This window comes from Diaporthe citri (genome assembly GCF_014595645.1).
Source record: "Diaporthe citri strain NFHF-8-4 chromosome Unknown scaffold_5, whole genome shotgun sequence".
Lineage (NCBI taxonomy): Eukaryota > Fungi > Ascomycota > Sordariomycetes > Diaporthales > Diaporthaceae > Diaporthe > Diaporthe citri.
In genome coordinates, this window is record NW_025064850.1 from 5,213,221 (window position 1) to 5,235,779 (window position 22,559).

The following is a 22,559-nucleotide window of genomic DNA, read 5'->3' on the forward strand; positions in this document are numbered from 1 at the left end:
ACAAAACAAACACATTCCACCCAGGAAACCATCCATTTCCACAACACCATCGGTCCATTCACGACCTCAAGGCATCATCACGACGCACGCGCTTGGGAGAATTAATCCCACAGCATCTCATCAACCACATCGGTCCATCAGTTGATCAACAGCATTATCATCATGCAACAGCAGCAAGGGTATCCTCCTCAAGGGTATCCCCCTCCCCAGGGATATCCGCCTCAGGAGTATGGTCAACAGCAGCAATACCCTCCCCAGGGATACGGCCCGCCTCCCCCTCAAGAGCAGCAGTATGGCTACTCGCAGGCGCCACCTCCTCCGCCCAACAACGGCGGCTATGGCAACGAGAAGATCCCCTTCGAACAGGCCTTCAAGATCGAGCAGCCCAAGTACAATGACATCTGGGCCGGCATCCTCTTCGTGCTCACCATGGCTGGCTACGTTGCCGTGTCTGGCATCGCGATTCAGGGCTACGGTAATATCTCTTCACGTCCTGCACAGTCTCCCCAGAGCCTCACAACCGACTGACGTGTGATCTCTCCCCCACCATAGCTGCCACTCGAAGCTCCAACGGCACCGGAATCTACAATGGCAACAGCCGCGACATCAGCATCAACACCAACACTTTGTTGCTGTTCGTCTTCTGCCTCTGCATCGCCATCGTCTTCAGCTACGGCTACGTTCTCCTCGCCCGAACCTTCCCCAAGCAGCTGATCTGGGCGACCGGCATCTTGAACATTATCTGGGGCCTGGGAACGGCCATTTATATGCTTTATCGAAAGTACTACGCGGGAGGCATCGTGTTCCTCATCTTTGTGGCCTTCCTCATCTTCGCCTTCATCTCGTGGATCCCGCGCATACCCTTCAGTGCGCTCATGCTGCGTACCGCCATCAACGTCGCCAACCACCACGGCCACGTCTACATGGTCAGTTTTGTGGGGGGTCTCATCGGTGCCGCCTTCGCGGCCTGGTTCGCTGTTACTTTCACGGCCGTTTATGTCAAATTTTCGCCCAGCAACGATAACCCGGCCTGTAACACTGGTGCAGGTGGCTGCAGTTATGCCAAAGTCACTGGCCTCATAGTGTTCATCACATTCTGCTCATACTGGTTCTCTGAGTGGCTGAAGAATACGATCCACACCACTGTCTCCGGTGTCTACGGATCGTGGTACTTTAACTCGCGCGCGTACCCCACTGGAGTCACACGCGGCGCACTGAGGCGGTCTTTGACCTACAGCTTTGGATCCATCAGCCTAGGCAGCCTCATTGTTGCCATTGTTAATTTCCTCAGGATGTTGGCCCAGACAGCGCGTGACCAGAGCGGGCAGTCAGGAGACATGATCGCCTACATCTTCTTCTGTGTCCTCAGCTGTCTCATCTCCATCCTCCAATGGGTCATCGAATTCGTCAACCGATACGCTTTCTCGCACATTGCCCTTTACGGCCGTTCTTACTTCCAGTCAGCCAAGGATACCTGGAAGTATGTCTTAACCCTCATGACACTCTGACTGTTGCCAGATCACTAATCCTTTTGGTTTTTTAGGATGATCAAGGATCGCGGTATTGATGCACTCGTCAACGAATGCCTTATTGGGCCTGTCTTCTCCTTTGGTGCCACATTCATCGGTTTCGCCACCGCCCTGCTCGCTTTCTTGTATCTGGAGTTCACAGACCCGGCCTACAACTCAAATGGCCAATATACGGTGGTCATCGTTGCCTTTGCATTCCTCATCGGTCTGCAGATCTGCAACATCTTTACCACCCCGCTGTCCAGCGGCATCGACACGATATTTGTGGCGTCGGCCTGGGACCCCGAGGTCATGATACGTGACCATGGAGACCTCTATCACCAGATGGTCCAGGTCTACCCGCATGTTCAGCAGGCTATCCATGCTTGAGCAGCAATGCAGATGTTTGAGAGCGCATGGTGGTTGCAACAGGCGTTTCGGCTTGGAACAGGTTGTTTGGATTCTTGAGTTGGCATATTGATACCCGGCTGATGAGAAGTATGAAACGTGATGGTGTCCGGTGTGGACACCCAACATACTCTAATGTCTAAATGAAAGGCTTTGACCTAATGGTTATTGGTGAATGGCCATCCAACTACGCCCAGGTCTGGGAGTGACACAGAGCCCAGACAGGCGTTCATACCCGGTGATAATCCGACTTGACATCAGGGCACATCCAAAGGGCCCATTTCTGGGCAATAGAAATGACAACCCCAACGATCAACAAGACGATTGGTGATATGTTGTACAGTTAATCGCTGCAGCTACTCGGGGCTGATGAGTTCATTCCTACCCCAAGGACTATGAACCTCGCAACGCACTCTGCGATTGGACGCTGCTTAAAGAGAATGAGCGCTGATTGACAAGACCAGCATTCGAACCATCACGGCCTGCATCATCGCCAATCGGAAACGAATCCTGTGGAAGAGGCCACGACCCTGACTTGCCCGTGTAGGGCTCATACTCGACCCTGATACTGTGCGTCTTCGTGATGACCGGCGGGATAGCCGTCGTATCCTCACTCCTGCGAGGCCGGCTGAAAATTCCACGTGCAGGACACGCCGCCTTCGGATGGGCCCGGATGCTCGTCCTCGAGGACGCCCGCGAGGGCGTGCTCGGCAGGGCCGCCCTCCGCGGCACGGGCGGCTGGCCCGCCGTCCAGAACCCGTCCTTCCCCTGGGCCCTCTCGATCTCCAAGCTCGTCATGAGGAGGTCGTCGTCGTCGTCGTCGTCCAGGCGCCGCTGCTTGCGCCGCGGCTCGAAGTCGGACCGCACCGACTTCTCCGCCATGTAGCTCTGGCCGCCGCGGCCGCCGTACTGCTGCTGGTGGTAGGGCCGGCCTCCGGACGTCCTGTCGCTGCTCATCCAGCCGCGCTTGCCTGTGAGCATCTCGAGGAGGGGCTGCAGGACCGGGATGCAGGCTGCTATTATGATGGTGCCGCCCTCGGCGATGGTGAAGACGACGAGGTCGGATGTTGAATAGGTGAAGTCCCCGCTTGCTAATGAGGGTAGTCTAGTTGTTTTGTATACCGCGACGACGGTGGCTCTGGGCAGTGAGTTAGCTTCATCGACGCAACTGAGTCCATCGATCCGGGACACGTACATTGAACCGATCCCCAGGGCACCGCAAAGGGCGACCTTCTTCTTGCGGTTCATCTGGAGCTTGTAAAGAACGATCGACGGGTACACGGCCAGGTATAAATCGAGGAAAGCAGAGAAATCTGTCTCAATGAGTAAGTAACCGAGAAGTTGAGGACGGCCCCAGGATGGCACGGCGACTCACAGCCAGACCACGTGGCCCACCATATCAAGATCCATGGACTCCAACACTTTCTCTCGAGTGAGAAGTCCCATTGCGACGCTGCCGGTGTGCATTGGGCAAAATGAAAGACAACACAAAGGAACAAGTTAAAAACGCATAGCGATGCCATCCCCCACATGACAATACGGTGGATCCTGCTCGGGTTCATTATATGTGTAAGAAAGGCGACGACAGCGAGCTTCGGTATGCCGAACGACATGACACCAGGGCCGAAGCCCATGACGGTCCAAAATACTGCTTTAGAATGTTGGCTCTCCGTCAGCACCTCGAAGTGCTTACCACTCCCGGTGGCGACGGCAGCAGTTGTGAAGGCGACGGCGATCCAGCCGAATAGCTAAATCAGATATAGGTATCAGTCAATGTGATCCGGGCGAGCTTAGCACGACGGCACCTTAGGGCCACAAACCATAGAGACAATTATAAGCCAGTCGTCGAGCTGCCACTTGCCCATCATCCGGCCGCGCACAAACAGGCGGGCAGCAACGAAGAAGCTGGCGATGGCCTCGACAGTGTAGCACGCAGCCAGGATCCCAGGGCCTTTGTTCTCGGCCGCCATCTCTGGCGACAACTGGCCCGACGAGGCCATGATAAAAATGGGGTGCGCTCCAAAATGAAACGCAGTAAGTGTAGATCAGAGAAGGGAAAGAGAAAAGACAGAGCAGATCTCAAGTTCCACAAGGCGGACGGGCGAGAAAGCCGGCCGTGCTCGCTTTTATTCATCGTACAGATCAATTGGGAATCTATGCAGATCGATCCGCAAAGGCACACTAGGGCCAGCTCAGATCAGGGCCCAGATTCCCAACGGCGACCCAAGAGGAGCAAATCGACGAGGGTGGATAACCGATGCAACATTGTCGTTCGTCCCCCGGTCGGCCCACATGACATGCCCGGCACAGCACCTCTCTTCCCTTCCTTCTCTCCCCCAACGAGGTCTTGTTCGTCATTCCTTCCTCTGCGCCGCCCTCCTGGGCCGCACGGTCAGGCGTGTGAAGGAAGCGAGGACTGCTGGATGTGGAGCCGATCCTCATATATGCCGTGCGGCGTAAAATCCCAAAATAGTGTAGCGCGGCCGTTGGCACAGCTTAAACCCGGCTCCTCCTCGCGTGGAGGAAGACCAAAAGCAGTGGGGCCCGCCTAGCCTGCAGAGCCTAGCCCTCGTTTTGGGCCACCGGTGACAGGAGAGGCTCCAAACTCTGTGATCCCCCCCCGCGGAAGCGGCAGCCGTGGTGATTGGGCGGGAGCTGGCAAACTGCCAATGCCCTTCCGTACTGGGAAACGACATGTGTGTGGGGATGTGGCTTGCAGAAGCGAGCTACGTTTGGAAGGGTTGCAGTCAGGGGAGGGACCATAATTGGGTGGTTTTATAGACCGACTTTGCAGATCGCCGCCTCTCGGGATGCCGTTATCACACCTTTTTCTCCCCTCCCACCCTTCCCCACACGACGAAACAAACCAACATGCAGAAACTGGCGATGAAATCGTGGCGTGCGTGGCTCCCGTGGCTTGCGGACGAGAGGAAAGAAGAGGAGAAAGGATGCTTTCGAACCTTGACCCTGGCGGCACAGCACGTGGACTCAATCGCCGCCCGTTCCGACGCTGGAAAACGCCCCCTCTTAAGTCTCAAAATCAGTATAATACAAGGAACAGAGTGTCATAGCGCGAACTATGTCACCGTGCCCGCCCGAGGCGAGTGATAGCACCAGAGCAACCGGGCAGGGTGGTGCGTCCCAGGCGCCGGGGGATGTGATGTCGAATGATAAGACGGCACGCACATGCATGCCACGCGGTCTTGGCACTGGTCATTGAGCAGTGGATGCGTGAGGGCATCGAGGGAGCTCCGTCGTGTCGAGTGCTCCGTCAGCTCGTGGCGAGCCGGGGCGGCCCCACACGGCTTGGGCCCCCTCCTCTGGACCAAGGAGCTGCGAGGCAGAGTGGATAGGCGATCGAATGACACCGAGATCGTGGGATGTCTGTGTCAAGAGGACGGCGGTCCGTCTCACCAAAGACAAGGTGTTACATTTTGTTTTTCGTCTTGTCCTTGGACGATCTTCTCCCGTCTCGATGTCGGAATCGATAGCGTCACAATAGTCCTGTGGGTCAGAAATCTCCTCGGGGTGACATCAGCTGCTCGTATGTGACTAGTTCGGGCGGTCGGTATGAGATGAAAGCTTATGCAGGCGAGTTCTGAGTATTAGGGGTGTTTGACTGCTCTGTGCAGGACCTGCCCTTTTAAGGTTGTTCTTTTAAATTAAGCTGAGCAGAAACGAGCGTATCCGGCCATGCTTATCCGGCACTTGGTCCCTTTCTGGACGAGGAGTACAAGGTTCAGACGAGCCTAGTGGCCTTTTGACTAGGCAGGTTAGGCTCGTCAGAAAACAAATCCTCACCGAGAAAAAGTTCAATTAGGGGTCGCGCCCCTGGTGCTTTGCCTTGTCAAGGCTCGCGTCAGCTACGCGCCTTGCTGAACATTCATGGAGGTCCAAACTTCAGTCTCTCATGTCTACCGCTGCATTATTGAATCTCAAAAAGCAGTACAGATCTTTTTACCAAGCAAAGTAAGTAGTTACCTGAAACCCCATTTGCCTAGCGGTGTCTGGGTTATGCATAATTGCAAGCCAGGCTTGAAGTATCAAAAGACATTTGGACAGCCCCCTCATAGTTGTACCCCGTCTTATCGGTGGCCACGAGCCGGTGTCGACAGGGTCCTATGATGCCCAGGTATGCATCATAGATGCCCAGGTGTGAGTCCTCATTCCGGCAACTCCAAGTGCCCAGTCTGACCAGGATCCAGACTCTCGCTCAGTACACAAGGCTGCTCAGGTCGGGAAGCGGACTATTCTGCCACCACACCATCATGTTGCCTCCTGTGGAACTCGCGTAGTTCCACGGCTGCCAGGCCTCCATGTTGTTCCAGTACTTCTCCGTCTCCTCTGCGCTGCCCGTCTTCACCGCGACCGAGTGGATATGAACAGTCGGGTTGCTGCAGGAAAAGTCATGACAAACCTCCTCCGAGCCGACATGCGAAGCGGGGCTGGTGTTGCTGTCCCCGAGCAAGACGACCTGCAGGTCCAGGACCAGTCCCGTGTTGACCGCGACCTCCTTGATCTTCCGGAGGCACGCGACGTGCTGCTCCATGCCATCGGCCTTCTGAGCCACCAGCACCCTCTCGTGGGTGGACCAGGTGTCGCCGAAGTTGGAATTGACGGCCACGGTGTCCCCCGGCCCGTGGACGACCGTCATGACGTAGGTCTGGCAGGGGGAACGCCGCAGCTCGCCGAGGAGGTGCCGATAGAGGCGCTTGATCCCCTCCGTGAGGCTGCCGGCCGCGCTTCCGCTGAGGTCGATGCCGATGGCGACTGCACGGACGCGGCGTTGTTGGTTGCCCCGGAGCTCCTGGGTGAGCTTATTTATCCAGGCGTCCTTCTCCTTCTCGCGCTGGGAGACGGCGGCTTCGACTGTTCCACTTGGCTCTATGTTTTGGTGCTTGTGGCTCGGCTGCTTGACCCTGGTTTCCTTAATCTTCTCGCGCTGGGTTCGGGCGGCCTCAACTGCGCCGCTTGGCTGGTATTGTACCGGTATGTGCTTGACTCTCGGCCGCTCTCGAAGAGCAGACTCGGCCTCCTTACACCTGGCCTCAAGAGCGCTCTGTGTGGCGGTCAGGCTCTCGATCATTTTCTGCTTGAGATCTAGCTCCTGACGCATAGTGCCACCCTGGGAAGCCCCAGCCTTTCGCACACCTTCCAGCTCCGATGCCTTTCGCTTGACCAGATCACTGAGAGTATCTGTAGTCTGCTCAGCCTCTGTCAATTTCTTGTTGGTCCAGGCGTTCGAGATGCGGAGGGTGTTGCACTCATGCTCAAGTGTCTGTATCTTGCCCCGGAGCTCTTCATTGATTTGTTTCTCTGGTCGGACGGTCTTCGTAGCCTGCTCCAGTTCCTTGCGCAAGCGCTCTTCCTCTTGCGTCTTCTGGGTGAGCTGCTCTCTAGCGATGCGGAGTTGCTCTTCCAGCTCAGCGATGGTCTTGGTGTGTTGCTCGCCGGTTATAGCGAGAGTGTTCAAGTCGCTCTCCAGTCTCTGAGCCGTGGTCCTCAGGTTGGTGATCTTGGCATGCACTCTTGAGATCGTGTCTTTTGTGTCTGTGGCAGACGCTCCATCGTCTTGGCCCTCTTGGCTCTGCCATTCAATTTGGCTGAGTTCATGATCAAGCTCGTCGACCTGGCGCTCTATATCCTCCTTCTCCTGTGTCACAGACGCAAGGCGCACAGACAGAACGTCTGACTTCTCTTTCTCTTCCAATGACAGGTTCATGAAGTGGACCACCTCGTTCTCCAGCTGGTCGATCTGGTCTGCGACTACTACTGCCGCGGTAGGGGCGTCTTTCACATCCTCATCCTTTGTGGGTACACTTGTTGTAGGGGATTGGTTGCCTGGCTGCGGTACGGCGGAGTTGGGGTCAGATTCGATTTGAAGAGTTGCTCCGTGTGTGGGCCCCGTTTGCTGAGGAGGCTGAGGAGTCTCTGTTGTGAAGGCAAAGACCGCAGACGTGCTGCCACTCTGGCCAGCGGATGGGCGATCGCGCCAAGCGTCAGCTTTCGGCGGCATGTTGATGAATCAAGAGGCGAGTTGGTGTGAGTTGTCAGAAATGTGGGCAGGTATCGGGGAGGTATGCAGAACTGAGTGGTCATGCGGTGCAATTTGGCAATTGGCTGAGTGGCACCTTCCTACGAAGCTGATTGAATCGCAAGGTCATCGTGAAGTGGCATTATGAGACCCATGAGGATTTGGAGCCCATGTTAGATTCGCAATGATCAGCATCGGTGAATTTTGCGGTGAATGAACGGCAGGGAATTACTTGTCTTCCTGTGTGTTGCAACGAGCTGGCGGGGGTAGATGCAGGAGGCCGACCGCCAGTGCTGGTTGCACTGCGCGCTTCCATGATGTCAGATAAGAGAACCATTCCATTCACTGTGATCAACGGGCGAATGTTCTCACCGTTTTGAGGCTGCTCTTTTCTTGTCAATTCTTGGCCGAGACGCCAGACGACCTGGCCCAACCCTCCAAACTTTCTGACTGTTGACAACACTGCAAGTCCGGCGACCACATCGCCCCCTTCCCATATCTAGGTACACGAAAGAGTATGTGTCGGATCAGTATGGATCCTCCAGACAATGAGCAGCTTGTCGCGGACACCCTCGGCGTGAGCAATGGCCGAGCTCGAGCGCTCCTCCGAAGCAACGACAACGACCCCGACAAGGCAATTCAATCGTACCACAAGATCATCGTCGCCTTGCCTGGACCGCCTTCGAAGCCTGTGGTACTAGCGGACGAGCAGCCTCGGTCGGGAAGCACCACGGCAAGCCCTACACCTCCATCGGAGTCGTCATCATCGGACCACGGAGACGACGCTGAGGAGTGGGACTTCATCCTTCCGCGAATCCCACCTCCCAAGCCCCTCACAAACGGAGGCAAGGATGGAAGCGGTGAATTCATCCTTGACGAGCTCGTCGGTGCCATCCAACATGGCGAGAGCTGCGACAGGGTCCGCAACTACCTGGCTTTCTACAGCCCTGACATCGTTCAAGCCCATATAAATGCAACTGTTGCGGGTTTTCCGGCTGTCTTCTACGTGGCAGAGACGCGCAATCCCGAGCTTATCAGGCTCTGGTGCAAGTACGGCGGAGATGTCAACATGACAGCTTCCTCCGGGCTGTCTGAGGGTGTTCCTTTGCTCGCCTATGCCATGGCCTTGGGCGGCTCGTTCAGAAATGACACCACTGATCTAGTCGCCACACTCCTCAGCGTTGGTGCCAACCCAGCAGTCCTTCCGGGGGCTTTCTACTTCCCGCTCACGCGGGACCTGGCTGCCGAGGGACCGCCAACCCAGGAGATGCCTGAGCTGTCGCAGGCCAGCATGTCATGGTGTACTCCTCCTGTGCGGGCTATGATCGCTGCCCGTCTCAACTTCAGGCAGCGGTACTACATGCACATGGCCAGCATCCTCAGGACTCACGGGCCCCGGGCAAAGCAGGTGACGTGGTACAAGGACGCCGACAACCTCCTGGGAGTTCCGTATTTCCTCATCGGACAGACACCAGCGGGACAGTTCCTCATCAAGCGACTCCTCCGCCATCTCGCGAAGCCTTCCAAGTCACCCCTCGTCATGGTCTTCGCTGGTCCGTCTGGCCACGGCAAGACGGAGCTTGCCCGGAGGCTCGGAGAGCTTATCTCCCTCGAGATGGAGATTGTGGATTGTACGAACAAGAGCGATGAGAAGGAGATGTTTGGAGCTCGGGCTCCCTACCAGGGCTGGGAGAACAGCTCGCCGCTGAACAGCTTCCTAGCTCGCAACGCTGGACAGAGATGCATCGTATTTCTGGACGAGTTTGAGAAGACTAGCAAGGGTGTTCACCAGACGCTGCTGCTCCCATTTCAGAACGGTAAGATCCCAGACTTCGGGAGGTTGAGTCCCAGCTGCCTTGGATATTGATCTGACTAACGGCATGACCAGGTGAATACGAAGACAGGAAGGCCAAGCAGACAGTGGACTGCTCCAGAGCAATCTGGATCCTAGCCACCAACGCCTTTGACGACACCATCCATGAGTTCTGCAAGAACAACGAAGCAGCTCTCTTTCAATCCGGGGGCCCAGCTACCTCAGAGAAACTCGTCAAGGGTCTCTGCAAGACCCTTCGCACAGAATCCATCTCGCAGTTCGGCGCGCCGCTGACAGGAAGGATCACTGAGTTTGTTCCCTTCCTGATCTTTTCTCAAACAGAGCAGGCTGCCGTTGCCCACAAGTACCTGACTGAGTTGGGCAAGGAGCTCGCGAAACCGGTCGTGGTCTCGCGCGAGGAGGAGAAGCAGCGGTTCGTCGGCGACATCGACCTGCAGGTCCCCAAGGACTACACCGTCTGCCGGATCATCGCCCACGACGAGTATGTGGAGCAGCTGGGAGCACGGAGCGTCATCAACGGCGTGAACCGGATGATCGAGGGCGAGGTGATTGATCACTACCTTGAGATGGAGGATGAGATCAGGGAGGGCCAGGGCACCACTACGTATCGCGTGCAAGCCAACTTGGACGACGACATCGAGGTGTGCTACGTTCGACGCGGTGCACCTGAGTCTGACTTGTTGGATTTGGATGCGCAGTAGTCTGCGAAGCATACTGTCAACGTATCTCGTTAGCCCATGCCCTTGTTCATATTCGACTGGTTGTGTGGTGGAATTGTCAGTTGATTCGGATTCTCTAGGGGGTCTTGTTGTAGTGACACTCTCAATGGCACATTTTTGGAGGACTTGAAATGTAAGTCGCATTCAATTATGAGGCTTCAGACCAGCCAGAATATGGATTAAAATGCCACCAAAAGGATGCTTTGTTCGGCTTCAGAAACTACCCCTAGTCTTGCTAAGGACCTCGACTGAGCGCCTCTTGATCTTGGACGCTTCCTCGTCGGGTCAGGAGCAAAAGGGAACGTGATATTGAGCAAGAACTTCTGGCGGATCTGAGAAGCAAGCGAGTCTATTGGAATCCAATACCAAGTTTTCTCGTTACCTCTTTCCCTTCTTAGATTCCACAGCAAAGTGTTCCCACTAGCCTCCCAAGTGCATGGCTTGTAAACCCACAGACTCCAGGATGATCACCTAGGTACAATTCTGAGCCGTCAACTGGTCAGCCCCACAGATCTTCACAGAATTCTCTTGAGGACTTGTGCATTATAGCAAGCCCTCGAACAGAACCAGTAAGGGCAATTGTCCCAGAAATTTAAAGATGTCGGAGTCCAAACGAAGGCCTCACTGCTAGTGCTCTCCCCGTTGTGGTCGAAAATGGGGTTTCGGCAATTCGAGCAGTTGGTTTCATACGGCACGTGCGATTCGACCCTTTGCATTCGGGGACAGCCCAGGAGCGCCTTCACATACTGCGAAGTAAAATGGGGCATGTCGTCAAGGAGGCCAATGAAGGAGTTATGGTCCTTGACAAACGGATGGATGCCGACACAGAGGCCCATGATATCCTGTTGCAACGGGCTGGCGACTCTGTCAGGGCGCCAAGCCGCTCGGATGCCCGCCTCCAGGTCAGGAAACTCAATTTTCTTGAGCATTGTAGACGCGCAGCGAGTTTGGAGGAGTAGGGTCCTGCAACGTCGCTGCAGCTGAGTGAGAACAGACTGGCTCAGATCTGTGAGGCGGAAGAAGTCGCCAATGCTCCAAAGAAGTGTGCAGGTTTCTAGGAATGATTTGCTCGGGCTGGTCTTTTTGGCACTCTCGACGTCAATTCCTAGGCATGCACCATTTATTAGCACAAATTAGAGCCCTTTGGTTTAGTTAAAGAACTATGACCGATACTGATGGTCAAGCATGTCCTTACGCAATCCATATATGTACTGGAGCAACCAGGAAACCTCGAACGGTTCGAAGTTCTCAATAGTGACCTTTGACTCAACTGCTTCCTTTAGCAAGACATGGATGGTCCACTATTAGCTTGAAAGCTCAGAGACACTTCGGTTGACTTCTTCTGTCCCGTACGTACCCTGAAGCCGTTCCTGGATGAGAAGGCGCGGGCGAAGTAGGGGCATCGGCTGAGAATGACTTTGTGTGTCGTCCATGACTGATCTCTACAGGTCACAGTACAGTCGGCAAAGAATCCGGTCTCAAGCATCCTGTTCACAGATTTCAGTCAAATGTTTATTTGGAGAGGTCAGCCAGGTCCGGTGCAAACTTGATATCATCCTTAAATTTGGAGGCCGAAATTGTGGGGCTCCCTGATTGTTGGACAGGTTTCTCAATCTCCCTCATGTCGTCTGGGATCAGCCAAAAAGCTCTTCCCCATGGGTCAGATGTCGGCATCTTGAGTCACGCGTTTCCAAAGGAGGCAGATGTAGGATACGGGCTCTATGGCGAGCAGTGACACGGGATGTTCGGACAATTCGATCTCAAACGAGCCGGAGCCTCTTCCTTATATATTATTTGGCATGTCCATGTGAGCCTGCTACCACGGATACATGGAGGCAAAGTGGCCCGTGTTTGGGGCCTAACTCACCGCGTTTACAGATGAACAAAAGTGTAGTCTGGATGAGACTTGTAGGCAGCTACAATAAAGAAATCAGAGATTTGCACCTGGGAAAACGGAGGGTACACCGGTACATCGCTAGCACTAAACCATGTCAGAATGCACACATCAAACATCCACACCCAACACCCATACCTAGCTCACACATCTATGTGTGTAGGTGTTAGGTGTATGGGTGTTAGGTGTATGGGTGTGTGGGTGTATAGGTATTGGGTGTGTGGGTGTTGTGTGTGTGGGTTTGTTGGGTATGCATGTATGGATTTGGCCTGGGTAAGTGGTCCCATTTTTAATTTATATATATATACTTCTTAAGCAATATGCATTTAATCCCTTTATAAGATTATATATAACCTTTAAAAAAACTTTTATTTTAACTTTTATTATAATTAATTTTTAAATCTTAAAATTAACTTTAATAAAAGTTAAAATATAATAATACTTTATTTTAAAATATTTAAATATTTTTTATATTAATAAAAAATTATTTAAAGAAATAAAAATAATATATATAATAAAATTATTTTTAAAAAAATTAAAAGGAAAGCAAAAAATAAAGGTAAAAAGAAATATTATAATATTTCTTTAAAAAGAGAAAATTATAATAATTACTTTAAGGTGTAATTAAATAATAAGTACGGGGCTTAATTAACTTTAATTTAAAGGGTTTTTAAAGGGAGTTATTAAAGGGCATTGCGCGCCTTATTTAATTAACACGTGACCCGTGGGGCCCGTGCACCCTGTTGGCAGTGCATGTAATGCATTGCCCTTATGGCATTTATTATAAAAATAAGGATATTTATTAAGTTATATGTAATTTTTATAGAATTAAGCTTAAGGTTATTAAGGAATAATTATAAAGTTAAGTAAAAAATAAATAAACTAATAAATAGTTAAAAAAAAAGTATAGCTAAAGCCTTTTGGCCTGGGTAATGCGCTTTATTTACTGTAGCTACTTAGGTACTTATGGTACAAGTGATGTAGCGGTGTACCTTTCGTTTTCGCGGGTGCGAATGTTTGTATTTACAATAAAAGCGTCGGTCGCTATGAAAGCCAATAAAGGGCAGTGTGTCTGGCTTCAACATGTTTCATAGAGAAAGCTCTACTTGTTTTGATCCTTAGAATGAAAGCGTGCTTGAATGACCAACCAATACAAGTTGGAACTTGCAGTTACTCGGAAGTTTCTGGTATCCTACTTCAGGCCATCTTACAAGCTTGACCATTAATGTCGATCTCAAGTGGAATACGTAGTCGCACGGGAATATGTGCTTGAAGTGTGAACCTCAATTTCCTTGGAGCGGACTGTCACGGCATCATATCGAGACGTGTTACGTTCAAAGTAATGCAACTGCACCGAAGGAAGCTGACCAAGAGACTGTTCAGATGTGATGGAAAACGATTCGGCGTAGTGTGAGGCGTGTACAGTTACCACGCCTGGCTAGCACGCCCGGGTCTCGATGAAATCGGCGCCATGGCAGTCAGCCAATTCCTGAGGATTCTGTAGTCGGGTCTGGGGAAATTGATACTCTGAGCGTTCATTGTAGGCAACGATCTGTGCTGTCTTCAAGAAACTTATTATACAACATTGTGGCTCTAAGAGTATGTGACTGATCTTCGTCTTGTGCTTCTCTTTGATTCAACTTCCACTTGATCCTTCAGTCTGACGCTCACAAGCGTGGCCCACCTCGCTTTACCTGTGACCTTTGAGGAAACGGACAAAGACATCGCCCAAGAATTTTCGTCCGCGATTCATGAATCTGAAAGCTCTTTACATACCAAGCTCTGGAGGATTAAAGCACACCGCCACTTGTGTCCTCAGCTTGCACCTCCTCAGGCTTGTCTGGGTACTTCCAGGAGCTGAGACGGCCTTTGTTGTAGCATTTCTTGGAGCAGTAGAAAGCACAACCTCCACTGTATATGCTCACTGAGAACGGTGTCGAAATGAAGGTGCCCTGGAGGAATTTCTTACCATCTCCCTGCTTTGGATCGAGTACGGGGGATTTGCATTGGTGACAAACGGGTTTTAGAAGCGCCGAGCTGCCTGCCTGCATCCCAGGATATCCCAGAAGAGCTTTCAAAAATTCGGTAGCGAACTCAGGAACTTCTTCTAGAAGACTGATAAATGATTCTTGATCTCCTAGAACTGGGTGAAGACCGCAGCATACAGTCAAGAGCTGTTTGCGCGCCGGCCCCGCGACCCGGTCAGCGCGCCATGCTGCGCGGATGCCGGCTTCGATATCAGGCAAGAAGCTGATTTTATTGATTGTGACAGAGATTGATCGAGATTCGATGTATAGCTTCTTACATCGGGCGGTCAACAGGTTCAGGGTCTGCTGACAGATCGCTGCAAGGCAGAAAAGGTTTCCGAGACTCCAGAGAAGGACGCAGGTTTCAAGGTACGAATTGCGTGGGCTGCTCGCCTGAGCTTGGTCGCAATCGATTTCTAACGAAAGTGGCGAATGCTAGCAAGCGTACATACATAGCCATGAATCACGCTGCCTCGGCTTTCCCGCCTCCATGCCGGCCTCCACGGATACAAACTTACGCAGGCTGTAGATGTAATGGAGCAGCCAATCGATCTCGAATGGCTCGAAACCATTGATTGTGATGCTGGACTCGACTGTCTCCTAAAATGAAGCGGTGAGCGGTTAGCAAGTGCTTCGCGCGAACAATCTCTATCGACAGAGTGACGCACCTTGAAGCCGCTTTGCTCAGAAACAATCGGCTTGAAGTAAGAGCAGCGGCTCAGAACAAGTCTATGCGCCTTCCACTCTTGTTTTCCGCAGATCACAGTGAAATCGGAAAACGAGCCACTCTCTAGCATACTTTTGATCTTGATTCAGCATTTGGTCGGCTGATGCGGATGACTGCCGTTGACTTACCTGAGGTCGGAGACCAGATGAGCTTTGTTGACCCAAGCCCCAACGATCTTGACATCGGTCTTGTCGGCTGTTGAGAGCTCTGGATCTGAGGTAATCGACGACTTCTTAGACGTCGTAGACGCTGCAGGCGTCTCTGACGTTTGCGAAGGTGTAGCCATCATCGCTGACTGGGCCACGACCAGGCTTCTAGTCAAATTTCGATCGGGAAGCAACCAGGGTGTCAGAAGACCTGGGTGGGCATGGGGAATGATTTGAGAATGGGAAGTCCAATCCAAGGAGCTCTGGAGTCTTGAGCAGACACAACATTGACGATTAGCTGGGGATTCACACTATGTCTTGGGTGGGGCCAAAGCCAGCTTCGGGGTCGTAAACTGGGAACGACTCACAGCATGTGTGTAGCTGCAAACAGGCCCTGATTGCAGATGCGAGCTGGAAAGATAGTTCGGCGTACGCTGGAATGCCATGAGTGAGGCACTGCTTGGAGTTACCAGCTAAAATGATTTTCTCATTGTCAAAGCCTGCGTGGCTCGGGCTCAAACTGCTGCTGCCTTGACACAAAAGGGGGAGAGAGGTGAAGGAGAGCCAGATTTCCCACATCGATGCTTCTGACCGCCTGCGTCAGTGCCTATTTCTGCCCAGAAGCTACCTGTTCACCCGTCTAGCGAATACCCAACATCCCCAGCCTCATTCCCCAGCTTGACAAGACTGGCCTTCATCTTCTGAGCACGCTTGAGCGTCTTTCCATCCAGCCCACTGAAATCCACCCTATCTATCCAGTCCCTCAGCCCATGCTGGAGCACATTCCTCGCCCTCAACGCCGAGCCGTCGACGTGACCAGCACTCCCATGCAGCGTCATTCTCTCCTTCTTGGAGCTGTACATCCCTCGATGCAGGATGTTGTTATTGTAAAACACCACATCACCAGCCTTGAGCTCGACACTCATTTGCCCGGGGATCTCCTGCTCGAACGGGTCGGCGTTCCTCTCAAACTCCGTCCTCGCCCTCGTGTGGCTGCCCGGCACCGCGATCAGGCTGGCGTCGTCGTACAGCGCGAGGTTCCACTGCGCCGAGAAGGCGGGCTTGTTCAGCCTGTCCAGCTCCTCCCCGGGCGTGGCGGTGGCGGGGATGTCGTCGCGGTGCCACCGCAGCTCGAAGTCACTGTCCGGCCGCACCAGCAGGTTGAACAGCTCCATGACCAGCTCGTCGTCGCCGCACTGGAGCAGCTCCTTGGTCGGGTTGACGATGGCGTCGCTGAAGTAGACCTGCACGAACGTGGAGCTGTTGGGCAGGTCCGGGTGCATCATGCCCTGGACGCCCCATATGCCGCCCTTCGCTACCTCTGGGCTGTTCTTGGGCCAGGGCGGGAACTGCTTGGGGAGTGTGCGGACGGAGGGCCACTTTCCCTCCCGGGCTAGTGATGCCACTTCGGCGGTGGCCTCGCGCAGCTTGGTGAGCTGGTCGGGTGTGATGGCGGATGGGATGACGACGAAGCCGTCGCGGTTGAGACGCTCGAGAAGGGAATCGGCAGCCATTGTGAGAAATATCCAGTCTTTGTTGTGGTTGTGATTCCAAGGCTGCTCTTGAGTCGACGTGGGTGAGACTGAGGATTTAAATATGCCTTGGCGTTGGTCGTCGAGTGAGGTCAGCTGGAGTGAGGTTGACATAGAGTCGAGACAGGGAACCCCCCCTTCTGAGAAACAAAGCCGGGTTTGACCCGCACCTGTTGTCGGGGTTTTTGAAATGGGAACCCTCGCTCTGGGAACTCGACGCGGCTCAGCCAGCAACGTTGGACTACAACCACTGCAGTCAGTCATCACGACAGCCTCGCATCACGTATCCAGCGAAATGCATGAAACGTTACAAACTTTCCTCGGTGCACGTTGCTGCTGCTAACCGTCAGACGCGCCGGTGGCCCGATACACCGGGAACTGTCAGGCCGGTGCGGCCGGATACGATGTCGACCCCGCTCTGCAGGCCAATTCGGACCCCCTCTACCCTCCATTGCAGCCTGGAGACCACTGAACTCCGATGGGGTGCATGTGTGCATTCAATATATGCACACTACGGCTCCAAAAGTGAGCAGCTAGTTTGGCGCGAGATGAACAATATGGCTAGACCAGAAGAACGGGGATAATCTCAACACGCTGCATCTGTGGCTTTGTGTGAGATGGAGGCCGGGCCACTACTGCCCTCCCACTCAAGTGCTTCCAAGGGAGCTCTTGGTCCTGTCGACTGTCTCTCGCTCATGACTCTGTCAGCACGCCATAGACTCGGACAGCACCAGCCCCAGAAGATCCAAGCAAGTCCATAATGCTCCTCGCGATGGCCCAGCTCCTACTCGCAAGTCCTGCTGCAGCAGGCTTCAATCCACCTGGCTTGCTCTCTCCCTTGCCGCCGATGGGGTTCAACAACTGGGCCAGGTATATGGGAGGGCTGAACGAGTCCCTCTTCGTCGATACGGCAGAGGCAATGATCTCCAGAGGCCTGCTGACGGCCGGCTACAACCGCCTGAACCTCGACGACGATTGGTCCCTCATGGAGCGCCTACCGAACGGCTCAATGGCGTGGGACGAGGCCAAGTTTCCCCGCGGCCTGCCGTGGCTCACCGACTTCATTAAATCCAAGGGGTTTATCCCAGGCATCTACACCGATGCGGGGCTCAAGTCCTGTGCTGGCTACCCTGGGGCCTATGGGTACGAGGAGATCGATGCGTACGACTTCGTGAACTGGGGCTTCGAGTACCTGAAGCTGGATGGTTGCAACATGCCAGACACCACGGAAGGGACGTACCGAAGGGTGTACGGGAAATGGCACGACATCCTGGCCTCGATGTGGCCAAAACAGATGATCTTCTCGGAATCTGCCCCAGCATACTTCGCCGAGGCCAGCAACCTCAGCAGCTGGTACGCAGTGATGGAGTGGGTGCCACAGTACGGCGAGCTCGCAAGGCACTCGAGGGACTCGCTGGTGTGGAACAGTACGAATTATTGGCCGGATATCACGGGCTGGGACTCGGTCTTGTTCAATTACGGGCAGGAGGTCAGGCTGGCGAGGTTTCAGCGGCCCGGCTACTTCAACGACCCAGACTTCCTCAACGTGGACCATTTCGACTACACCTTGACCGAGAAGAAGAGCCACTTTGCCCTGTGGTGCAGCCTCTCGGCGCCGTTGATACTCAGCACGGACTTGCTGAACATCACGCACGCCGAGGTCGAATATCTCACGAACAGGGACCTGATCGCCGTGGATCAGGACCCCCTGGTGCAGCAGGCGACTTTGGTCAGCCAGGATAGGACCTGGGACGTGCTCACGAAGAGCTTGTACAACGGGGATCGGTTGGTCACGGTGTTGAATCGCGGCAACGGCTCCGGGGATACAGAAGTGTCGTGGGCTCGGATTGGCATCTTCCCTGATGAACTGCCCACGCCGTCTTCGATCAACGTCAAGGACCTTTGGACGAACCAAACGACCTCGGTATCCCTCGAGGCAGACGGCATCAAGGCATCGGCTGTGCCATCTCGCGGCACGGCCGTCTTCCGTCTTTCGAATCCCTCGGCCGGAAACGGCATTCGCACCATCCCAACCGGGCTCATCTTCAACACCTACTCGCTCCATTGCCTGACCGACTCGAGCTCTGGAGCTGTCACGTGGTCCAATTGTAGCGGCACGGACGCCCAGGTCTGGAGGGTCAAGCCGGATGGGCATGTCAGCAGCCTGCTCAGCACCAAGAAATGTTTGACTGTCGGCACGAATGGTCAGCTTGCGTCTCAGGAGTCAGGATGTGCCGTCGGGAAGGAGAACAGATGGGACTACTTCGTCTCGGGCAACCTGATCAATGGCGCATCGGGGCTGTGTCTCACTGAGAACCAGGCCGCCGCTGGTGGGAGCTCGACTGCAACGGTGGCGAGTTGCGGGTACCTGACGAACGAACAGGTCGTGGCGCTGCCTGTGGGGGTGGCATTGTAACGTATAATGGTTATATCGTAATGAGATGTGCCACCTTTCCATCAAAGATCACAGTTTGTATGTTCCTCTATAACTTCCCATTCTTGCCGTCATCAAGCAACTCACTCTGCTTGTCAACTCCCTTCCATTTCCTCACCCCGTCGCCATCGAACACCCCTTCATCCACAACCCGACCACCCCAGCAGATGTGGTCTCCGATTTTGAACGCCTGCTTTCCCCTTTGAGAGTGAATGCCCTTGAGAAGCTCCGGGAACAGCATAATCATCCGCCTGCCTTCGTCCATGATGGGTGTGTGGCACGTCCCGCAGTAGACCTTGCAGGGCAGATCGTGGAGAGGCCGTCGGAGCGAAGGTGAATAGAAGTTCAGTCCCTGGGCGCCGTTGAGAAAGCGGAAGTCGGACTTGTGGAAGATTGCTGCCCACTGGAACGGAGCCTGTGACGACATGTGAGAGTCCCCTCGGTCTCGAGGTTCCCTGAGCCCCAGCTTCTCGGAGCCTCACTCACCGCGTGCATCCTCTGGCAGTCGACGCAGTGACAGTATTTTGAGGATAGTGGCTTCTCCCTACCCAGTAGGTACTTGATGCTTCCGCAGTGGCACGATCCCTCCCATTCTGCCTTGAAGTCATCGGCGTTTGAGGGCTTCACGTATGGGTGCGCGGTTCTCCAGGCGATGTCTTCCTTCTTTATGGTTTCTTCTCCGTGCACGGTGCTTCTCACTCCTGGGTCGGTCGGCGAGGAAGTCATGATTGTCCGTGGCTTCGAGCTGATTGGGGACCGTTGCGAACTCAATGGTGACGACGGCAGGACTGAGATCTTGTGGGCAGTGTTTTTGTACGTCTGGGCCGATGACGTCAACTTGCGACCGCCCATCAGAGACCGGGAGAGTGACAATCGAGTTGCAGAGAACATGGCAAATGTGGCCAAGAGATGAGCTATTTCTTGCGTAGGATACAATCTCCCCAGGGTGCGTGCCGTCAGAAGGTATCTGGGTGTTTGTGTCGAAGAGAAACATTGGGATGGGTCACTCCTTACTTGGTTCTCTCTTCGTACAGCCAGGGTACCTCACACCCACCAACGTCAACTACACATGTGCGTTTTGTCTTTGAGCGAGTGCAAGTGGGTTAGCCACCACCTAGGAGTGTCGAGGCAACACTTTTCAAGCGCATGAGGTCGCAAACCCCGCTGCTTTTCTTCCCTGCGCCAACCTCGAACTTTCCTTTCGCCTCCACCACCCCTTTCGAGTGCCTCGCCTGCCAAATACGCAACAGTGTGGTGCAACCACTCACCCACCCGGCAGCATCCCAAAAACTCTCGACAAAGGAAACCAGCTGCACCTAGCAATGAAAAGCACGCCCAATTCGTTTTGCGCCTCCACCTTGGGTAGCACAATTCCGCCGTCGAAATCTCGCGTTGCCAACGGCCTGACAAGATGGCAACTGACCTTGACAGACTGGCCAAGCAAAATCTTGAGTAAGCACCTTTGCTCTCCACTCAAATGATATAGATCTTAATCAAAGCTACGATGCTAATTTGAACAACAGCCTGTTAGAATCCGGCAATTTTGCCGATGTTGAAATCATTTGCCAAGGAAGAACATGGAAGGTGCACAAAGTCATCCTGCAAAGTCGATGTCGCTGGTTTGAGAAGGCTTTTGAGAACAACTGGCAGGTAGGCTTCAGACTACCGCATAATCTGGTTGATGCCTGGCTGATTCATAGCAGGAGGCACAGACTGGCCGAATTTACCTACAAGACGAACAGCCAGAGCAGGTCAATGAGCTCCTGAAATTCATCTACATAGGCCGTGAGTGAAATTTCCTTTATGTGTATGCTGAAGAAAGCCATTAACACGATGTCAGGATACATACCAGCTGCAGAGCCTAGAAAGGGATGTATTTCAATCGCCGTTCTGGCGAAGACCGTGTCTCTGTGGCGCCCCGCCGATTTTTTCTTGCTGCCAGATCTAAAGGAGGCGATCCAGGAGTACCTCATTTCGAGGCTCGCCGCCGTGCTATGGTTCTTCCACAATTTCAGGTTCTACCTAGTCACCCGCGAGGCTCTCCACAACAAGTCCGTCGATCAAAAGGACGCCCTGGCCAATTTCTACGTCGATTTTAGTCAAGCGGTTGCGGAGATTTACAAAAGTTATGGTGCACGACAAATTCACAAGTTGTTTGCTGCTTTCGCCTGTGGCTTGCGCGAGCACATGTCGGAACATGTCATCTGGGATCTCATGAAGCGAGTCCCCGAGTTCCAAAAGGACGTGTCTAACGCGCTTGTTACACTCCACTTCCCCAAGGCTGGCGACGAACTTTTGAGTGGTGGGTTGAAAAACCTCTGTCTCTCCGAGGCCTGGAAAGCCGACTCCGTTTGGTCAACTGGAGACGGTAGCGGCTTCAGATGCTCTAAATGTGGCGAACAAAGCCCGGAGATGGGCAAAGCAACGTCCTCACGCGGCGAAGTACGGGATATGACACTTGATCCATTCCCACTGGGAACTCGGAAATGGTGCAACGACTGCGCCTTTTCGTCAATCAAGTCTCTCTTGGAAGCCATGATCAATAGGTAACCTCTTGGTGGTCTTGATCCTGGCTGAGGTGGATGTATGGCACCGCTACGGTTTGACGGGTACCTGATCTTCTGATTCTTCTAATTCGCGAATGCAAACGTCGGCTGAGGAGACCGCAAGAACTTTGTTTAAGGGGGCTTCAAAAGTCTGAACCTGGTGCAGAGGCCTTTAGTCAAGAGAATGGATATTCGCACCGGTCAAAACGGATGGCGCACCGGGCGCGGACCCCTCCCCATTCCAGCCCTAACGCACAATTAACGCCCTGCCACCAAATTAGTATGGTGCAGTATTAAGTTACCCTTAAAAATGGACTTATCATTATCTTCATTATAAGCAGCTTTTTTTTATACTTTCTAAGGACGCAAATCGCTTAATTACACTTAATTATATAATATTTTAATGCTTATTTAATTTATATAAATTATTATTTTATTTTAAATATTATTATTATTTTAAATATTATTATTATTTTAAATATTATTATTATTTTAAATATTATTATTATTTTAAATATTATTATTATTTTAAATATTATTATTATTTTAAATATTATTATTATTTTAAATAATATATTATTATTTTAAATATTATTATTATTATTATTATTATTATTATTATTATTATTATTATTATTATTATTATTATTATTTTAAAATTAAAGTAATTTTAAACTTAAAATATTTTTATAATATTAAAAAAATAAAATTTAAATAAAGTTATAATTATAATTATAATTATATTTATAT

General features: G+C 52.8%; 9 protein-coding genes across 9 annotated transcripts; 4 read left to right on the forward strand and 5 right to left on the reverse strand.

Annotated features, from left to right (window-relative positions):
* Nucleotides 1-162: 162 nt before the first annotated feature.
* On the forward strand, nt 163-1,898 carry INS49_011962 (uncharacterized protein; the record flags this gene model as incomplete). Its single annotated transcript, XM_043172669.1, has 3 exons — nt 163-475; nt 553-1,480; nt 1,544-1,898. 3 exons carry the CDS (start codon nt 163-165, stop codon nt 1,896-1,898), a joined length of 1,596 nt encoding a protein of 531 aa, XP_043024414.1.
* Nucleotides 1,899-2,309: 411 nt separating this feature from the next.
* INS49_011963 (uncharacterized protein) lies at nt 2,310-3,916 on the reverse strand (the record flags this gene model as incomplete). The annotated part of the gene is made up of 5 exons (XM_043172670.1): nt 2,310-2,317; nt 2,390-3,054; nt 3,112-3,229; nt 3,292-3,664; nt 3,737-3,916. The coding sequence occupies 5 exons, from the start codon at nt 3,914-3,916 to the stop codon at nt 2,310-2,312; spliced, it is 1,344 nt and encodes a 447-aa protein (XP_043024415.1).
* A 2,213-nt stretch (nt 3,917-6,129) lies between these two features.
* On the reverse strand, nt 6,130-7,932 carry INS49_011964 (uncharacterized protein; the record flags this gene model as incomplete). The annotated part of the gene is made up of 1 exon (XM_043172671.1): nt 6,130-7,932. The coding sequence occupies one exon, from the start codon at nt 7,930-7,932 to the stop codon at nt 6,130-6,132; it is 1,803 nt and encodes a 600-aa protein (XP_043024416.1).
* Nucleotides 7,933-8,482: 550 nt separating this feature from the next.
* INS49_011965 (uncharacterized protein) lies at nt 8,483-10,485 on the forward strand (the record flags this gene model as incomplete). Its single annotated transcript, XM_043172672.1, has 2 exons — nt 8,483-9,767; nt 9,839-10,485. The coding sequence occupies 2 exons, from the start codon at nt 8,483-8,485 to the stop codon at nt 10,483-10,485; spliced, it is 1,932 nt and encodes a 643-aa protein (XP_043024417.1).
* A 3,702-nt stretch (nt 10,486-14,187) lies between these two features.
* INS49_011966 (uncharacterized protein) lies at nt 14,188-15,440 on the reverse strand (the record flags this gene model as incomplete). The annotated part of the gene is made up of 4 exons (XM_043172673.1): nt 14,188-14,840; nt 14,943-15,024; nt 15,093-15,222; nt 15,280-15,440. The coding sequence occupies 4 exons, from the start codon at nt 15,438-15,440 to the stop codon at nt 14,188-14,190; spliced, it is 1,026 nt and encodes a 341-aa protein (XP_043024418.1).
* A 489-nt stretch (nt 15,441-15,929) lies between these two features.
* INS49_011967 (uncharacterized protein) lies at nt 15,930-16,811 on the reverse strand (the record flags this gene model as incomplete). The annotated part of the gene is made up of 1 exon (XM_043172674.1): nt 15,930-16,811. One exon carries the CDS (start codon nt 16,809-16,811, stop codon nt 15,930-15,932), a length of 882 nt encoding a protein of 293 aa, XP_043024419.1.
* Nucleotides 16,812-17,601: 790 nt separating this feature from the next.
* INS49_011968 (uncharacterized protein) lies at nt 17,602-19,245 on the forward strand (the record flags this gene model as incomplete). Its single annotated transcript, XM_043172675.1, has 1 exon — nt 17,602-19,245. One exon carries the CDS (start codon nt 17,602-17,604, stop codon nt 19,243-19,245), a length of 1,644 nt encoding a protein of 547 aa, XP_043024420.1.
* Nucleotides 19,246-19,312: 67 nt separating this feature from the next.
* On the reverse strand, nt 19,313-19,989 carry INS49_011969 (uncharacterized protein; the record flags this gene model as incomplete). The annotated part of the gene is made up of 2 exons (XM_043172676.1): nt 19,313-19,678; nt 19,750-19,989. The coding sequence occupies 2 exons, from the start codon at nt 19,987-19,989 to the stop codon at nt 19,313-19,315; spliced, it is 606 nt and encodes a 201-aa protein (XP_043024421.1).
* A 685-nt stretch (nt 19,990-20,674) lies between these two features.
* INS49_011970 (uncharacterized protein) lies at nt 20,675-21,813 on the forward strand (the record flags this gene model as incomplete). Its single annotated transcript, XM_043172677.1, has 4 exons — nt 20,675-20,715; nt 20,787-20,913; nt 20,967-21,048; nt 21,104-21,813. The coding sequence occupies 4 exons, from the start codon at nt 20,675-20,677 to the stop codon at nt 21,811-21,813; spliced, it is 960 nt and encodes a 319-aa protein (XP_043024422.1).
* Nucleotides 21,814-22,559: the final 746 nt, after the last annotated feature.